The sequence below is a fragment of the Coregonus lavaretus genome (genome assembly GCF_964263955.1).
Source record: "Coregonus lavaretus genome assembly, chromosome: 17".
NCBI lineage: Eukaryota > Metazoa > Chordata > Actinopteri > Salmoniformes > Salmonidae > Coregonus > Coregonus lavaretus.
Genome location: NC_140004.1, coordinates 19,807,654 through 19,827,592, shown reverse-complemented (window position 1 = coordinate 19,827,592; position 19,939 = coordinate 19,807,654). Strand labels below are relative to the sequence as shown.

Sequence of the window (19,939 nt, the reverse complement as noted above, 5' to 3'; positions counted from 1 at the left end):
AACAGTGCAAGATCCTATTGACATAAGGGACACTGAACTAACAAGTACATGCAGTGCTACTTTAAACCCAAGCTGTCCCATGTATGTGTCTATATTGAGCTCAAACACACTCTATCACATGTTGAGCAGGACGTCAGCTGCAATTGGCAATAATGGGCTGTGGAATACATTTGACAGAGGGGAGGAGAGACCAGCTAACTGCCCTCTCTCCTCTCTGAGCACTGCATGGCTTTTTGATTGCCAGCAATCAGCAGAGGGCACTTGAATAATGCATAAGGACAAACTGTGGTCTGACAATGGCTGCTCTGCATTGTTTTCAGACCATGGTGAGTCTCTGACGTCTATACTATACTGTCCTTCGTAAACGGTAGTATTCTCAATAACAGACATTGTCATCCTCAAACAGATCAATTGACCACACAATTCTTAGTTTATCTTATTATAAAACATGATTTTGATTATATGATACAGTATGTACAACCTTATGACATTTCCACCACTGTGGTATTTCATTCAATGCTGCATGATCAATGCTCCACTCACCTTTAAACACTTTAAGCCCTATACAAGCCCATCGTATAGTGACAGTGCCTGCACAATGGAGGGGTCTGCCTTGGAACCCTCCTGAAACTCCTGCAGGGTCAACTTGCCATCAGCATTCTGGAATAAGAACACAGGAGAAGATACAGTACAACGGAACAGCATCTCTATCGCAGATCAGGCCGCTTTTACTCTATTTTACCAGCAGGGGGCAAAAGTGTTTCTCAAACAAATCATGATTAATATACCAGGGCCTTTTCTTCACGGCTTGGCTGATCTAGTTCAGTGCACTTGAATGGTCAGCTGACTTCCCTCCACCCATACAAATGACTGAGCACTGCGGCTGTGCTCTGCAGCCAGTCCTATCGGCTGATCCTGGCACTGGGTATGGAACTGAAAACACGCCCAAGCAAGCTCCATCTCATCTTTCACTGAGCCAAGGACGAGGAGGGCCTGAGTGGGCATTAGCACTGGGCTGTGGTGGTGGAGGGGGTATATGTGGTGTTTATAGACTGCGGGAATTGTTAGTGATGCTGGGATGGCTACGGCTACGAGGTCTAAACTCTACACAGCCCGTCTCACTGCACTACAGCACAGGGACACAGTAGGAACACAATACACATGTATTTTTCTGTGGAGTTGCTAGTCAGCCCATTACAATAGTACTGCCACTGACATAATTATATCTTAACCCATGGTGGTGGTTTTGGGTTACTACAGTGTTTTATTTGTGGAATAGAGATATACCTTGTCCATCATGGAAAAAATACGGTCCACTCTCTTCTCAGGTGTATTCTCTTCTTCTGGTAACTCTACAGTGTTCCCCTGGAACACAAAGGCAAATACATTATCTTGCAATTTTTCAGGTCAATGTAAAATACTGTATGTGAATTCTACCATTAGCCTTTTTGACACTGGAACATTTTGATATTGTATAACTTACCACCATCAGATATATGGCATCTACGATGTTTAACATCTCATCTCGTGTGACGTAGCCATCGTTATCAAGATCATACAATTTGAAAGCCCCTAAAGACAGCAAAAAAACAGATTGTGAAGGCCCAGTACTGACTGTAAATAAAGTTGTTTTGGGATTGTGTACAGGTAGATGGGGATGGATGAATGTATGTAGTCTTGACTTTTTACTAATGTATTAAAAATGAGTGGCTATATTGGGGGAGTGGGATGAGGGTTTTGAGTGGCAGAACCATTTCTCCCAAATATTTCTAAAGGTGATCCAAACCCAGGGCCCACACCGTAAGCAACACCATTGAATTTAGTGCACTACAATACTTAACAATCTCTTATTTGTATTCTTCTGTGAGCATGTCAATCTTTTTGTTCTGTTCATGCATAACAACACAATCACAAATAGTCAGGTCCTGTCACTGAAATGTCAAAGTGCACTGCCTGATGTGAAGGGGTCATCTCTCCTTACATCTGAGCTTCTCATCCAGTGTCCCCCGCGAAGTCACCGACAGGGCCTGTATGAACTCGGAGAACTCTATTTGTCCGTCCTATTTAATGAGAGAGAGAGAGAGAGAGAGAGAGAGAGAGAGAGAGAGAGAGAGAGAGAGAGAGAGAGAGAGAGAGAGAGAGAGAGAGAGAGAGAGAGAGAGAGAGAGAGAGAGAGAGAGAGAGAGAGAGAGAGAGAGAGAGAGTGAGAGAGAGGGGGGGGGGGCTTGGACACAAGACAAATATCTTCTTTCACACTAACTCCCCAAAACACTTTGGTCTATTGCTGAAAAGTGGGGCAGACATGTGCACCATGTCTGCTGCTATTCTGCTCTGCACCTGGCTCACCCCGAGGCTAAAACATGTCACCGCTGGTCATTAGCAAGACGGATGCATGCTGCCAGATACACTATATATACAAAAGTATGTGGACACCCCTTCAAATTAGTGGATTCGGCTATTTCAGCCACACCCGTTGCTTACAGGTGTATAAAATAGAACACACAGCCACACAATCTCCATAGACAAACATTGGCAGTAGAATGGCCTTACTGAAGAGCTCAGTGACTTTCAACGTGGCACCGTCATATGATGCCACCTTTCCAACAAGTCCGTTTCTGCCCTGCTAGAGCTCCCTCGGTCAACTGTAAGTGCTGTTATTGTGAAGTGGAAACGTCTAGGAGCAACAACGGCTCAGCTGCGAAGTTGTAGGCCACACAAGCTCACAGAACGGGACCGCCGAGTGCTGAAGCACGTAGCGTGTAAAAATCGTCTGTCCTCAGTGCAACATTCACTACCGAGTTCCAAACTGCCTCTGGAAGCAACGTCAGCACAATAACTGTTCGTCGGGAGCTTCATGAAATGGGTTTCCATGGCCGAGCAGCTGCGCACAAGCCTAAGATCACCATGCGCAATGCCATGCGTCAGCTGGAGTGGTGTAAAGCTCGCCGCCATTAGACTCTGGAGCAGTGGAAACACGTTCCAGTGAAGGGAAATCTTAAAGCTACAGCATACAATTACATTCTAGATGATTCTGTGCTTCCAACTTTGTGGCAACAGTTTGGGGAAGGCCCTTTCCTGTTTCAGCATGACAATGCCCCATGCACAAAGCGAGGTCCATACAGAAATGGTTTGTCGAGATCGGTGTGGAAGAACTTGACTGGCCTGCACAGAGCCCTGACCTCAACCCCATCGAACACCTTTGGGATGAATTGGAATGCCGACTGGGAGCCAGGCCTAAACCCCCAACATCAGTGCCCGACCTCACTAATGCTCTTGTGGCTAAATGGAAGCAAGTCCCTGCAGCAATGTTCCAACATATACCGGAAAGCTTTCCCAGAAGAGTGGAGGCTGTTATAGCAACAAAGGGGGGACCAACTCCATATTAATGCCCATGATTTTGGAATGAGATTTTTGATGAGCAGGTGTCCACATACTGTTGGTCATGTAGTGTATTTTGAAAGTTATTACACATTCATAGAACCATTGTATATTAGAGCCAAATAAGTTTCACAGTTTTCACATCGATTATACATCTTAGATGGACTTCACAGGTGTTTCCCATGGATCTATCATCGCATTTGCAATACGTGCAATTCTACGTATTAAAAAAAACGTTCCAGTGGCACCGACTCACCCAATGATGAAGATATGAATAGCGGTGAGACATGACCGATGCACTCGTGCCAATAGCCGTATCTCAAGATACTTTGTAAAACAGTGCTGTTCGCTCAATATAGTTCATAAGATCTTTTGGGAGCCTAACTACAGACGGATGAAAGTATACTCTTTGCAACAGAAACCATTTGCTTTTCCAAACGTTGTTTTTCCCGCAATTTTATTTTGAAATATTACGAAACAATCAGCTTTTTGATATTTGACAAATATTTGACAAATTGCGGCAAGCATCCCGACTGTATGCGCTTGTGATTACACACAATCCACAGCTATGCCTGCTACTACATGATAGTGAGAAGAGGGGAACAAAATGTTTGTTTTCAAGGATGCTTCATGAGAACTGTGTTTGGAAGGTTAAAATACCAGTAGACCTTTTCTGATTTGATTTTCATTAGATTACATCCTAGGTTAGACGCCCCAGACCTGACCCAGGCCTGCTAAAGGAGACCAGGGAGCTGAGACCCAACAACAGCATTTTACAGCCTCTCAGACTGATTCTATCTCCAAAAACAGACATTGAACTGAGAAATTACACTGATTACAAAAACTATTAGAACCAATGCCTTCTCTCTAACTACAGGGTGCTTAACACAAATGAAACTATTAAGACCAATGCACTCTCTCTAACTACAGGGTGCTTAACACAAATTAAGCCCATAAATAAACATCAGAACTGGTGTGTGGCTATGGACACATGGGGTCATCGACCAGCCTGTGAGGGCTGCTCTTAACAACACAACAGATTGCCTTGATAACTATAATAGGATGCTGCGTTATGAATTATTAATACTGATAACATAATGCCAGGCTGTGCTAGCATGTTTCATTAATGTTTGGGGATCCTCTCAAAGCCTACAAACCATGGGGATGAAACAAGAATTGCAATGCTTTGTTGTGAATCACAAAAACCTTTGTTCAAAGTCCATTTCCCTTTTATTTCCAGGCACCTCTGACATGTGCTTTGTCAACCCGTCTCACCTCTGATTGACCCCACAGAAGGCACCCTTTCCGCGCTCAGATTCCACCTCTGATTAGAGACCGTTACACAGTGCCATGACCCTCCAGGCACCACAGAGACTGGAAACTGTTAGATCATCACAGAGTTATCTCACCCATATACCAGAAACAGCATCCTAAACCTTTTTACTATACAGTATGGAAGCATTTTCTCCCCAAACATGGCAGTAACTGAAAATGTAATTAAAATCACAGAAAAAGCACATGTATTGTATGGAGGTACAAAGAATAAAAAATAAAAACCTTGTTTTCATCAAAGACGTTGAAGACAAAAGAAGCAAACTTGGTGGGGTCACCAAAAGGGAAGAACTGCTTGTAGATCTTCTGAAAGCCCACAGCATCCAGCTGACCACTTGGACAGTCCTTTATAAAGCCTTTGTACCTGCAGGAGATGATGGTGAGGATGATGAGAGAGAGGAAGGCAAAGAGAACACAAGAGAAAGTTAACATGATAAGGATATAATTAGCCTATTGAATATAATATGAAACTGTTCAATACCACAAAGCTTCAGACGCAGCTCTTCACAGGCAAGCAGCATTGATCTAGTTTAAAACAGCATGTTGTATAAAAAGGTTAAACCCAAAGCTATTTATCTTGCTAGCAGATAAGATAATGTATCTAATCCATTAAAAGAGGCAGAGGGAGTTTAATTCAAATCAAATTACTTTCTTGTCTTGTCTTTTGATAATGTGCATAAATGATAAATCAATCTGTGAGCTTCTAGCCTTTGGAGATGATACGTCCAGAATGACATAACATCACAGTTATTTATAGAACCATGTTTCATATGCAATTTCAAGCCCCGTCACTTAAAGGTAGACAGTCTCGTTGTACAACTCAATAAAGAAACAGTGTTATCAGAGTTGAATAACAAACATTTAATGGGACTGTACAGAGAGGGAGACGGAGAGGGAGATTCGAAGAAGGAATCAGAGATGAGTAGGCTAGTTTAAGGAGATAAGTGTATATTTCTCTCTCCATCACTCTCTGGTAAAAACATGAGGGTACTAATCAGTCTGGAGGACTAAAATGTGCATCCACATGATGTCTGAACCAGTGTTAGACAGTGATGTTCAGAGGTAGACAGGTATTTTGTGAGTTCCCATAACTTCCCATGTCTCTATGTGATTTACCACAAACACAGACTGGTCCTGATGAGGATCTGCTGTAATGAAGGCCAGACTGAGAGGAATGAAGAATGAAGCCCAGGACAGATCCTCCCTACACTCACTCCTTCCTTTGGCTCCTCACTCTGAAACTCATACTTTTAATCTGCCTCACAGATAAAACACACTCCTGCATGGCCTAGAATAGGACAGATAGACACAGTGAATCTCTGAAGATGGGCTGAGAAAATTTTGAAGAGAAGGCTATAATCCTCCTATTTGCATATCTGGATGTGGAGATATGCAGAGGAAATGAAAGCCCATTGAAGAACAATGAGGAATCAAGTCTAATTGCCGTTCAGCAGGCAGGTAATACAAAGCACATCATAATCCCAATATGACTCATTTCAAGTGAGATAGATTTAGTCTGACTCATTTCTGAAATTCCCATTGTCTTTGTGAGAGGGAAATCTTTTCAGTAGATTCATTGCGGGACTTATGCAAAAACAGGCTAGTGCAAAAACACACAGGCCTTTAGATTCAATCATTTGCTTAGTAACCATTGACTACTAATTGGGCAGGATGATCCCTATCTAACTAAATGTGAAGCAGCTCTCTCTAGTTTGATGTGGCTCTGGCTAATTCAGTAGCATATGTGCAGTTGTGCATGGACATGTACAGTAGCCTAGCTCCCAGGCCTTTCAGGATAATTGTGCTTACTCACATGAAAATAGCCTAAACCAGTAGACCAGTGACTTTATGGCATAGTTAGTGAGGCAACCTGGGGATATACTGTACATGACTGGCAGCTTTCTACCAACAGGCTGTAATCTGTCATCATGGTGGATGGCTATAAACAGTGTTGTGGACAAGGCATTTTAGCTATTTTCCCTTGTTGTTGTCCAGTTAGCAGGGATACCTGGCTATTTTCCCTGTGTTATTGATTGCAGGTGAGCACTAAGCATGCTAATGACATTTCCCCCTGAATACATTAGCATTGATCAATATGGAGGAGACATTTAACAGCACCAGGCAACCTGACCCTAGGCAACACAGTGACTAGGATCTGGTTTCAATGATGGACTCTTTTGGCATAGAGTAACTACGTCACTGCCTACATCACTTCTTTATTCGCTTGAATAAAATACAAAATAGTAGCTAGCAAGATGGAGATCACTGAGGTTATTTTGAATGAGTGCATTTCGCAAGTGGCTAGTTTGCATCAACTACCTTAACTAAAACCACTGCAAAGGTTTTGCCTGCAAACTTTTTTTTTTTAATCGCGGCATTCTGGCATGGCTGCCTCGGGATTTGTTGGGGGAGCCCCCAGATTTTTTTTTTCTTCTTATCAACGTAGGCAGTGATGTAGTTCCTCTATGCCAAAAGAGTCCATAATTCAAACCTTTGTCAATGCGTTGCCTAGAGTCGGGTTTAATAGTATATTTATCTAACCCTGCTATTTATTCTATGTCTGTCAGTGGCTCTTCCACTACTTACACACCATCTGGCATTTCCCCTGTTTAAACTGCCTCTCATCCTTCACACTCAAGCATGGTGATTGCAGCTGATCTTTAAGTGAGGAGCCATGCAAAGTTTTATGTAAAAGAATGGATGGAAGGCTGACTGACTTGGCTGCAGTCCACAGCCAGGGGGTTATTCTAAGGAGACTGAAAATATTTGGCATTGGTCCTCAGATCCTCAAAAGGTTCTACAGCTGCACCATCGAGAGCATCCTGACTGGTTGCATCACTGCCTGGTATGGCAACTGCTCAGCCTCCGACCGCAAGGCACTACAGAGGGTAGTGCATACAGCCCAGTACATCACTGGGGCCAAGCTTCCTGCCATCCAGGACCTGTATACCAGGCGGTATCAGAGGAAGGCCCTAAAAATTGTCAAAGAGTCCAGCCACACTAGTCATAGACTGTTCTCACTGCTACCGCATGGCAAGTGGTACCGGAGCGCCAAGTCTAGGTCCAAGAGGCTTCTAAACATAAAAGCGTCTGCTAAATGGCATATTATTATTATTATTATTATTATTATTAAACAGCTTCTAACCCCAAGCCATAAGACTCCTGAACATCTAATAAAATGGCTACCCAGACTATTTGCATTGTATTGTAGTGTCAAAATTGACTACAAAGTGTAAAGAGGATAATTTTGGTAATAAAGTCAGTCTCGTCTAAAACGGAGTTTGGAACCTCAGTTCGTCACAACAAGTAAATGAAGGTTGGGTTTGGATTACAATTATTTAAACAAATCATGCCCTCTTTTGCCAAGCTCCACGTGCAAATCGCCCATCCGCTCACTTCGCTTCCCTTCATTGAATGGGGCTCCGTTGTTTCATTGCCCCAACGTGTTCAAAGGATCACAGACGTTTTAGACTGAAAAGCCCTATACGGATTGACTATGCAATGCATGCTTCCAGCAGGATGCACAGCCAAATGGTTTGCATGCCCTGCCGAAGGAGCCTATCAAGCGGAATAGGTGGTTGGAGTTCGTTGGTCCCAAGTGGTGGTGAGTATACCGGTAGCTAGGCCATAGACTGCTGATTATGTATCTGGTTATGTATATTTTGATAATCATTATCACTATCATCACTAGCTAGTTAGCCTACCTCAATACAACTCGGATTTGGCTTGGAAACGCGATAACATTTCAAAAGAAGGCAAATAATTAGTAGGAAAACATTTTGTCATGATTGTGATATCGCCAGATTGACTTTAGATGCAGTATAACTTTAGCCAGCGAACTAAGATTGAATGGACCACAATTTTTAAGCTAGCTAACATTAGCACTGTTAGCTATTTTTGACGAACTTTGCTAGTAACAGTAATGGCAACATTGCCATCACTCTAAAGTAAATTTGACGACGTCATAATATGGCAAAGTTGTTTCCTACTAATTATTTGCCTACTTTAGCAATGTCATCGTATTTCTATGTCACTCTAAGTTAGTGTAATTTAGATGAAACAGTCACATTAGCCTCCAAGGTGCAACCCATGACTATGGCACAAATACATATTGGATGGAGCTATGGTAGTACTAGCTAACTCATGTCTGACTACAACAGTGTACTAACTAGCAGCAACTAACTCAAACCAACCCAGGGCCATAGCAAAACATGTCACAGTTGGTTGCGAAGTGTATGGTGTCACCGGCCTGAATCTAATACTTTCTGGAGCCAGTCAGTCTACATCTGTAAAGCGCAGGAATAGCTTCCAAATAAGATTATGTTATTTATCAAGCTATGTTTATAATTGAGGGATGATGACAATTGTTGACACTGTTTTTCTGTTAGACAAAGTGCACAGTTGGGTGCCAGACTGATCACCTGGTCATGAACGGATGCCGGGACCTATAAGAGGGAGCAAAGGTGGGTATCATAACATGTCCAGCAATGTGATTGCAAGGGTTTAGCGACCTCCACAAATATTTTAATTCACTGTTTACTTGCTATTTTCACAGCTTGTCAGGCAAGACCTCAGAATAAAATTGTCATGCAACACAACCTTGTGACACCTCCTCCATTGTTTCATTTTTACATTTTACAGTTTAGTAATTTAGCATACTCTCTTATCCAGAGCAACTTACAGTTAGTGCATTCATCCTAAGACAGCTAGGTGGAACAACCACATATACCAGGCATAGTAAGTACACTTTTCCTCCATAAAGTAGTTATCAGCAAAGTCAGAGCTAGAAAGGGGGCAGTCAGATGCAAGTGTTGCTTCAGGAATTATATTGTATTTATTTATTTTGTTCGAGGTGAGGAGGGATATTATTTAAGATACACTTAGAAGAGGTACGGTTTCAGGTGCTTTCGGAAGATGGGCAGTGACTCTGCTGTCCTAGCTTCAGGGGGAAGCTGGTTCCACCATTGGGGTGCCAGGACAGAGAAGAGCTTGGATTGGGCTGAGCGGGAGCTGCCCTCCCATAGGGGTGGGAGGGCCAAGAGACCAGAGGTGGCAGAGCGAAGTGCTTGGGTTTGAGCATAGCCTGAAGGTAGGGAGGGGCAGTTCCTCTTGCTGCTCCGTAGGCAAGCGCCATGGTCTTGTAGTGGATGTGAGCTTCAACTGGAAGCCAGTGGGGTGTGCGGAGGAGCGGGGTGACATGGGAGAACTTGGGAAGGTTGAAAACCAGGCGGACTGCAGCGTTCTGGATAAGTTGCAGGGGTTTGATGGCACCAGAGGGGAGCCCAGTCAACAGCGAGTTGCAGTAGTCCAGATGGGAGATGACAAGCGCCTGGATTAGGACCTGCGCCGCTTCCTGTGTGATGTAGGGTCGTACTCTACTCTCAACTGTGGGACCTTATAAAGACAGATGTGTGCCTATCCAAATCATGTCTAATCAATTGAATTTACCACAGGTGGACTCCAATCAAGTTGTGGAAACATCTCAAGGATGATCAATGGAAACAGGACGCACCTGAGCTCAATTCCGAGTCTCATAGCAAAGGGTCTGAATACTTATGTAAATAAGGTATTTCTGTATTTTTATTTATTATTATTTTTAACCTGTTTTCACTTTGTCATTATTGGGTATTGTGTGTAGATTGATGAGGAAATGTTTTTATCTAATCAATTTTAGAATAAGGCTGGAACGTAACAAAATGTGGAAAAGATCTAGGGGTCTGAATAATTTCCAAATGCACTGTAGACAAACGCACAATCCATGTTACACTTCTACACTCCATTCCCCCTGGGGGCAGCAGCAACCTTGTCCGGGTGCTGAGCCTCGTGGGTAAGTACATCATGTGCCATCAATTAGAGTGATCGTCATTCAGTGTGCCAGATTGCAAGCCGTGAGATTGCTGGTTCTGTTTGGTGGCCACGAGGCAATTTGTTTGTTTTTGAGTCTTTAGTTTGGGCATGCCGTTGATATTTTTCCTTTTGATACATATTTATGTTTTGTCACCATCTGAACATATAGTAATCTGCTTGGACTTGCCGACCAAGAGGTCAAGACAGAGCTGGTCCTGGACCTAAAGTAAAGTTGCTGTCTAACTGGACACATATGCATCCAATACGGTCCGCAAATGCTGATTTCTCACATAAATGCACATATTCATTCAGGTTACAGACCATGTAACTAGTTCTAGAACCCCTAGACAACGTGAGTGCAACAATATCCGTAGGCTAGTGATTGGTTTCCTAACAGATGGGGGCTCGTCCAGGATAAATATTAACGCGTTGGCATTGTGGTGTTAGTCCGGCTGGTTAGAACTGGCATGGTATGGCTGTATTAAGACATAGACAAACACTATCCAGGTTACACTTCCACACTCCATTCCCCCAGGGGGCAGCAGCAACCTTGTCCAGGTGCTGAACCTTGTTGGTAAGCATATCAGATCCTTTGTAGCTCAGTTGGTAGAGCATGGTGCTTGTAATGCCAGGATAGGTGGTTTGATTCCCGGGACCACCCATACGTAAAATCTATGCATGCATGACTGTAATTCGCTTTGGATAAAAGAGTCTGCTAAATCGCATATACACTGAGTGTACAAAACATTAATAACACCTTGCTAATATTGACTTGCACCCCCCTTTTTGGCCTCAGAACAGCCTCAATTCATCGGGGCATGGACTCTACAAAGTGTTGAAAGCATTCCATAGAATGCTGGCCCATGTTGACTCCAATGCTTCCCACAGTTGTGTCAAGTTGGCTGGATGTCCTTTGGGTGGTGGACCATTCTTGATACACACGGGAAACTGTTGAGCGTGAAAAACCCAGCAGTGTTGCAGTTCTTGACACAAACCTGTATGCCTGCTACCATACCCCATTCAAAGGCTCTTCAATATTTTGTCTTGCCCATTAACCCTCTGAATGGCACACATACACAATCCATTTCTCAATTGTCTCAAGGCTTAAAAATCCTTCTTTAACCTGTTTCCTCCCCTTCATCTACACTGATTGAAGTGGATTTAACAAGTGATATCAATAAGGGATCATAGCTTTTACCTGGATTCACCTGGTCAGTCTTTGTCATGGAAAGAGCAGGTGTTCATAATGTTTTGTACACTCAGTATATATTATATTTAATTGGGGTGATTGTTAGTTTTTATTTAATTTGTATTTATTTGTGTACCTGTTTGACATTTTACTGCATTGTTAGGAGCTAGTAACATAAGCATTTCGCTGCTCCCACTATAACATCTGTGTCACGCCTACTCCCGCTCCCCCTCTCCAGCGCTCGAAGTCGCCGGTCTACTAACCCTCGGTCCTGGCAACCATCATTACGCACACCTTCTCCCCATTATTACGCACACCTGGACTTCATGCCTCTCAATATGGAAGCAGCAGAAGATAAAACCATCTTCCAGACGGTCAATGAACAGGGTAATCTACTCCACCAACAGGTCCTCCGCGTACTCCACCGCCTCGACACCACCAGCGAGGCTCTCCATACCCCTATCAGAGGGCCTCCTACCATGGGTCGTCACAGTGAGCCAGCCTCCCCAGCCGTCCACCCAGGTCAGCGATGCCTGACTTTCCCTTCCGGAGAAGTATGACGGCACTCCATCGAAATGCCGTGGCTTCCTACTCCAGTGTTCCCTCTATTTCGCCCATCAGACGGGAGCCCCCACCACAAGAGGTCCAAGGTTGCCACGGTCATTTCCCTGCTGACCGGGCGGGAGTTGGAGTGGGCTACGGCCGTCTGGGAGAGAGGAGAGGAGAGGAGGAGCTGGGTTCCTATGAGAGGTTCATGGCTCTGTTCAGGGTGGTCTTTGACCACTCTCCAGAGAGCAGAGAGGGAGGTGAGCGACTTCTCCAACTCCAGCAGGGTGCCCAGAAAGCTGCGGGGTACACCTTCACCTTTCATACTGTGGCAGCCTCCAGCGGATGGAATGAGCCGGCTCTCCGCACTCTCTTCCGAAGAGGACTGCACAAAGAGGTCCAGACGGAGTTGGCGTGTCGGGATGACAACCTATCCTTGGACGCACTCATCACGATGGCCATCCATCTGGATAACCTTCTTCGGGAGCGCCGATGCCCACCTTGCCACTCGCCTCCCTCCTTTGGCTGTCCTGAGGCAGAACCTGAACCCATGGAGATAGGGGCCACACACCTCTCCACGGTAGAGCGGCGTTGCCGGAGACAGCTGGGGCTCTGTCCATATTGCGACCAGGAGGGGCACCAGCTTCAGTGGTGTCCGGTGCGTTCCAACCCGAGGGTCCACTAGGACAGACGGGCGGCCCCGTGATCTTCCCTCTCCCAGGGTAGGCGTGAGTATTCCATTATCATCATTTTCCGCCAAACCCTTTCTGGTTTCCATTTCACTGGCTGGCTGTCCCTCAGGTGTTGTCTCTACGGCTCTAGTGGACTCTGGTGCCGTGGGGAATTTCATCGACCAGGCCCTCGTTTCCTCCCTGAACATAACCTCACACCCGCTCTCCTCTCCTTTTCCGGTCCAAGCCCTGGATAAGTAACCATTGGGATCCGGCACAATCACACACATCAAAGCACCTCTCACCCTCACTGTGGGACCCATGCACCAGGAAAGCCTTCACCAATAAACTTTTATTTGATTTCATCCTCAACAATATCACCAATCCCTGACTCTGTAGGAAATCTGTGACATGGCTGGTCTGAGAGGTGTCTGTGTTCATGTAGGCCTATTTAGTCACAAAGCCAGTAGGTTAAGTGCAGTCTGAGAGTAGAGGGAGGCCAGAGCAATACATGGTAATACGGCTACCCTCTCTGAAACACATTTGAGGTGCAATCTGGTGATACACCCACAATCTCATGGAGGGATTGCTATGAGCTACAGTAACACAAAAGAGTGTAGAATGCTCTTTGCACCTTGCGATTTGTTTTGTTATCAGAAGTCCCTCTTGAAAATAGCCCCAGAAGGCTTGGGAGGCGCAGGGATTAGATCACAGAGGTGTTTGTATCAGTGTTATCAGACAGGCTCCAAAGTCACTCTGTCTCACTATTATCTGGCTTCAAAGACATTCTATTTTCAGAACTCATCTGTCTTCAAGGTAATGTGTGAGACATTAACTTTGCAGTAGAACTATACTATCTAGCCTACTTAAATACTTTTCCCATGGATTTCACCTCAGAAGCAATATCTGTGTATCGCGGATCTATCAAATTGAGGATTTAATCAGAGGGCTATATAAAGTGAAATGCTCCCTCTGTAGAAAGTCCTTAATAACCAGCTGCAGAGTTGGAGCATCAGTCAGACATGAGTCAACAACTCAGGAAGCTCCTGGCCACCAGCCCAGCCAGCTCCCAGCCAGCTCTCAGCCAGCTCTCAGCCAGCTCACACACCAGTCCCTGGGCTCAGCCCCCAGAGCAGCAGACCTGCTCTCCAGGTTCAGATCAGTCACAGTGACCCTGCAGGCTGCAGCCAGCCTTCAGCTGGCCCCTGGAATTACATTTTTTTACATTTTAGTCATTTAGCAGACACTCTTATCCAGAGTGACTTACAGTTAGTGAGTGCATACATTTTCATACTGGCCCCCCGTGGGAATTGAACCCACAACCCTGGCGTTGCAAACGTCATGCTCTACCAACAGAGCTACACGGGGGCATTAACACAAGAACACCTGCCAAATGGAGTAAACAGCACATGTTGCAGGTGACTCTGTCAATCTCACCCACATTGGCAGCTACAGTTCTGAGAGTCTATTTGAGGACTAGGGGCAATGCATAGATTAGAAGAATCTGAGTTTTGGGAGAAGAGAGGGGTAAAAAAAAAAAAAGAGTAGAGCAGGACAAGGAGATTTGGAGGGTCATTTAAAATGATGTACTTACCACTGTTGCACCTCTTTCTCTGTAACTGTAAGAAAAAAAGAGACAGTTTTTAGTAAGATACAATAAACGAATGTACTATGTATCGGACCATTAAGATGACTTGGCAAATCCATTGGCAGTTGAAAATCACAGATTCCCATGACTGTACAGGTTGGACTGACAGTGTATCTGGCTCCACAGCATATTATTAATAATGCTGTCTATTTTCTAAATTTTGTTTAAATCATGATTGCCCTGAGCACTGGGGTTTCGCAGCATCTATTTGTAACCACCCTGAGGAATAAAGTGTAATTGAATTCCGTACATATTGTTAACAAACCGACTGATTCATCACACCTGAAGCTATGGAATTCACTATTCTGCTGCATTTTTCCGAAGGACTTCCACATCATTATTATTTCAAAGGTCAACTTAGCACATAGAGAGAGAGAGAGAGAGAGAGAGAGAGAGAGAGAGAGAGAGAGAGAGAGAGAGAGAGAGAGAGAGAGAGAGAGAGAGAGAGAGAGAGAGAGAGAGAGAGAGAGAGAGAGAGAGAGAGAGAGAGAGAGAGAGAGAGAGAGAGAGAGAGGTCAGCAGGAAGGTGAGTGGCTTGGGTAACGAGACATGTTATCATGCCCACACAAGCAGCGTTTTTGTCACGATCGTCGAACAGAGAGGACCAAGGCGCAGCGTGGAATGCGAACATACTTTTATTTTTAATGATCACACGAACAAAACAACAAAACGATACGTGACGTCCTTGGCAAAAGACACTAACCAAACACGGAACAAGATCCCACAAACACTGTGGAAAAACAGGCTACCTAAGTATGGTTTCCAATCAGAGACAACAAGTAACAGCTGATTCACGTTGCCTCTGATTGACAACCACACCGGCCAACATAGAAACAAATGAACTAGGTAAACAACCTAGCACACAAAACACATAGAAACAACCCACCCTGGCTCAACATAACAGAGTCCCAGAGCCAGGGCGTGACAGTACCCCCCCCAAAGGCGCGGACTGCGACCGCGCCAAACATAAACCGAACAGGGGAGGGCCGGGTGGGCATTCCTCCTCGGAGGCGGTTCCGGCTCCGGGCTTGACCCCCACCCTCCAACAAACCCCCCATAGCGCCCCTGGTCCGGTCTGGCCCTGCTGGCTGGATCTGGACTGGACATCGGTGGAGCGGATCGCTCAGGCTCCGATGTGGAGCAGCTAACCGGTACCTGACCAGGCACCGGTGACCCAGGCACGGGCTGTGCCGGACTGACGACGCGCACCACAGGCTTGGTGCGGGGAGCAGGGACGGGCCGAACCGGGCTGACGAAGCGCACCACAGGCTTGGTGCGCGGAGCAGGAATGGGCCGGACCGGGCTGACGACGCGCACCATTGGCTTGGTGCGGGGAGCAGGAACAGGCCGGGCCGGGCTGGCGACGCGCACCATTGGCTTGGTGCGGGGAGCAGGAACAGGCCGGGCCGGGCTGGCGACGCGCACCATAGGCTTGGTGCGGGGAGCAGGAAAAGGCCGGGCCGGGCTGGCGACGCGCACCATAGGCTTGGTGCGGGGAGCAGGAACAGGCCGGGCCGGGCTGGCGACGCGCACCATAGGCTTAGTGCGGGGAGCAGGAACAGGCCGGGCCGGGCTGGCGACGCGCACCATTGGCTTGGTGCGGGGAGCAGGAACAGGCCGGACCGGGCTGGCGACGCGCATCACAGGCTCGGTGCGAGGGACAGGAACAAGCCGGACCGTACTGGGAGGTGTTGGGTTTGCACCAGACGTAGCGTTTTCCTTGATGGCCAAAAAGCTCAATTTTAGTCTCATCTGACCAGAGTACCATATGTTTGGGGAGTCTCCCACATGCCTTTTGGCGAACACCAAACATTTGTTTCCTTATTTTTTTCTTTAAGCAATGTCTTTTTTTCTGGCCACTCTTCCGTAAAGCCCAGCTCTGTGGAGTGTACGGCTTAAGTGGTCCTGTGGACAGATACTCCAATCTCTGCTGTGGACCTTTGCAGCTCCTTCAGGGTTATCTTTGGTCTCTTTGTTGCCTCTCTGATTAATGCCCTCCTTGCCTGGTCCGTGAGTTTTGGTGGGCAGCCCTCTCTTGGCAGGTTTGTTGTGGTGCCATATTCTTTCAATTTTTTAATAATGGATTTAATGGTGCTCCGTGGGATGTTAAAAGTTTCTGATCTTTTTTTATAACCCAACCCCGATCTCCACAACTTTGTCCCTGACCTGTTTGGAGAGCTCTTTGGTCATTGTGGTGCCCCTTGCTTAGTGGTGTTGCAGACTCTGGGGCCGTTCAGAACAGGTGTATATACTGAGATCTCATGACACTTAGATTGCACAGGTGGACTTTGTTTAACTAATTATGTGACTTCTGAAGGTAATTGGTTGCACCAGATCTTATTTAGGGACTTCATAGCAAATGGGGTGAATACATATGCACGCACCACTTTTCTGTTATTTATTTTGTAGAATTTTTTGAAACAAGTTATTTTTTTCATTTTGTGTATGTCCATTACATGAAATCCAAATTAAAATCAATTTAAATTACAGGTTGTAATGCAACAAAATAGGAAAAACGCCAAGGGGGATGAATACTTTTGCAAGGCACTGTAAGTGTAACGTAAACGAACAAGAAATTAGTCTGAACAGAGTGCAGAGATTAAGCATTTTTGGGGGAGGAATTTGGAGAACCATCAACCAGCATGAGAAAAAAATCATCATTCATTCTAACATCCAGACGCTGTCTATGAGTCAGTGCTGCGTCACTGTGTCCATTACAGAAATAATGGTCACATCCCGATAATAGTGAAGCTGTTCTATATACAAGATATACCATGGATTGAAGAGTCTAGATTTAGTACAAGACCAGTCTAGACCTTGTTCAATGCTCTATAAATAATGTAGTGACAGCCAACCTGTCTACCAGCTTACAAGAATATTGCAAGTAAGGTAAAACAGTGATATTAATTTTGCAGCCACCAGCCGGGTGATTCTCATGAAACCAGAAACCAAGCGCCATGCTCTACCAACTGAGCTACAGGGGATCCGGATTAAATTCTTGGGTCATTTTATACAATTTCATTGTAGAAAAACCTAACATGTTTGAATAAAACACAAAATATGTTGCTTTAGTTTTTCCATAAATCATAAAAATGGTATACTAGTTGACGTTTACATTCAACTATAATATTTATTACGTAAAAACATAGTGTCTGTGGACGTGTCTCAGTACCGTAACACTTTTTCAAGTTCCTGTAAAAACTCCAAACAGTTTTGAAATAAAATGTTATTCACCCATGATGCATCATCTAGAGGAGTAGTCCTTAGGTGAGCACAAGTTAATTTATTCACTTATATGCCTTCAGAATGAGGTTCTTATTCTCAAATACCCCCTTTACCCCACTTGGCCTTCTCATTACCGTAATGGCTAAAAAGGTCAAATTTGAGAAAAGTCAGAGAACCATTAACGTACCAACATGGTGTCATTTACATTTACATTTACATCATTTAGCAGACGCTCTTATCCAGAGTGTCATGAATGGGCTTTAGTGATGAGGTCAATTGATTGCTGACTCATAATAATCTGTCTCCTAATATTTGCAGATTGAGTTTAGGACGTCTCATTACCGAAACACACATTTCTCATTACCACACAACTTTTAGGTCCATTTCGGTAATGAGAACCTTAATTTGGGTGTGCTGTGCTGGTAACTTTATTAATTTACTAGGACCACTCCTTAAACTGGAAGATCCTGAACAGTCATTCTGAAAAGTACTTTTTCTCTCATGGCTAACTACCAGGAAGTTTGAGTTGGCAGGGAGCTTACTGTAAATATCTTTGCCATAGATGAATAGGGTTTTGCTGACACCCTACAGTCAAATTTTAGCACCAGTAGAGTAGCTATCTAGCTATATAAACCACGCCCCTCTGCAAACACGCTTTCTCCAATGTTGGTTAAAAAGGCAGTACTTATTTAAATTAGGTAGGAGAATATCATGTTACCATTGGTGTATTAAAATTAGAGTTAAGGTGATGTCACCTTGTCCCCTTTAATAATGAATCAAAGTGTTTGACATGGGGGAGGGGACCAGTAACTTTATGATCAAATGTTATCAATGTAGAAGCAACAGTCATTTTTCATACTTTGGTCATAATACTTTGATCTGGTTTCCTTCAAATATCATCAAATTTCATGAAAAAACATTCTTTTTATAAAACAAGTTATTTGATTAAGTAGGGTTTGTCAAGAAATATGGGGTGTATAAACTCCATTTAACTTTCTTTACGCCACAATCGACAGTTTGTGTTCCAGCAAAGATCAACCCCACAAATTAAAGGAGGATATCCTCCATTGTCACAGCGACGTGTATGCGGTAGGCAAAGTCAAGAGCAGGACACCGAGCTACTGGCAGAAACTTTACTGGATGCAGTGCAAATACAAAGTACAAAGGCAACCTCAATCAGAGAGGAAATAATATGACCCGCACACATGGGCAACTGCCGCAAAGACCAAAACAATTACGCACAATACACAATGAGAAACCGAGGGTTATAAAGGGAACACAATAAAACATATAATGGGAAACAGGTGTAAACAATAAAGACCAAACAAGACAAACACCGAAACATCGATCGGCAGCAGCTAGTACTCCGGGGACGACGAACGCCGAAGCCTGCCCGAGCAAGGAGGAGGAGCAGCCTCGGCTGAATCCGTGACAGTACCCCCCCCTTGACGTGCGGCTCCAGCCGTGCGCCGACCCCGGCCTCAGGGACGGCCAGGAGGACGCGGAGCAGGGCGAGTCAGATGACTCCGGTGGAAATCCCTCAACATGGAGGGATCTAGGATGTCCCTCCTAGGGACACAGCACCGTTCCTCCGGACCGTACCCCTCCCACTCCACGAGATACTGCAGGCCCCCCATCCGACGCCTCGAATCCAAGATGGAACGGACTGAGTACGTCGGAGCCCCCTCGATGTCCAGCGGGGGCGGAGGAGACTCTCGTACCTCACTCTCCTGGAGTGGACCAGCTACTACCGGCCTGAGGAGAGACACATGGAACGAGGGGTTAATGTGGCAATTAATGGGCAGTTGTAACCTATAACATACCTCGTTCAATCTCCTCAGGACTTTAAATGGCCCCACAAACCGCCGACCCAGCTTCCGGCAGGGCAGGCGAAGGGGCAGGTTTTGGGTCGAGAGCCAGACCCGATCTCCCGGTGCATACACCGGAGCCTCACTGCAGTGGCGATCGGCGCTCCCCTTTTGCCGCCTGATCGCTCGCTGTAGATGGACATGCGCAGCGTTCCAGGTTTCCTCCGAGCGCCGAAACCACTCATCCACCGCAGGGGCTTCGATCTGGCTCTGATGCCAAGGTGCCAGGACCAGC

The 19,939-nt window shown here is 45.3% G+C and overlaps 1 protein-coding gene across 1 annotated transcript in view; it reads right to left on the bottom strand.

Annotated features, from left to right (window-relative positions):
* Window positions 1-561: 561 nt before the first annotated feature.
* The window catches only part of LOC311144600 (neuronal calcium sensor 1-like), a gene marked incomplete at both ends in the record, with an annotated part of 29,668 nt that continues 10,290 nt past the window's right edge, over window positions 562-19,939 (bottom strand). The window contains 6 exons of the mRNA XM_084180637.1: window positions 562-660; window positions 1,288-1,365; window positions 1,484-1,572; window positions 1,982-2,060; window positions 4,936-5,074; window positions 14,558-14,582. Of these exons, the coding sequence (XP_084036763.1) occupies window positions 562-660; window positions 1,288-1,365; window positions 1,484-1,572; window positions 1,982-2,060; window positions 4,936-5,074; window positions 14,558-14,582 (509 nt within the window). The remainder of the gene's footprint in view (window positions 661-1,287; window positions 1,366-1,483; window positions 1,573-1,981; window positions 2,061-4,935; window positions 5,075-14,557; window positions 14,583-19,939) is intronic.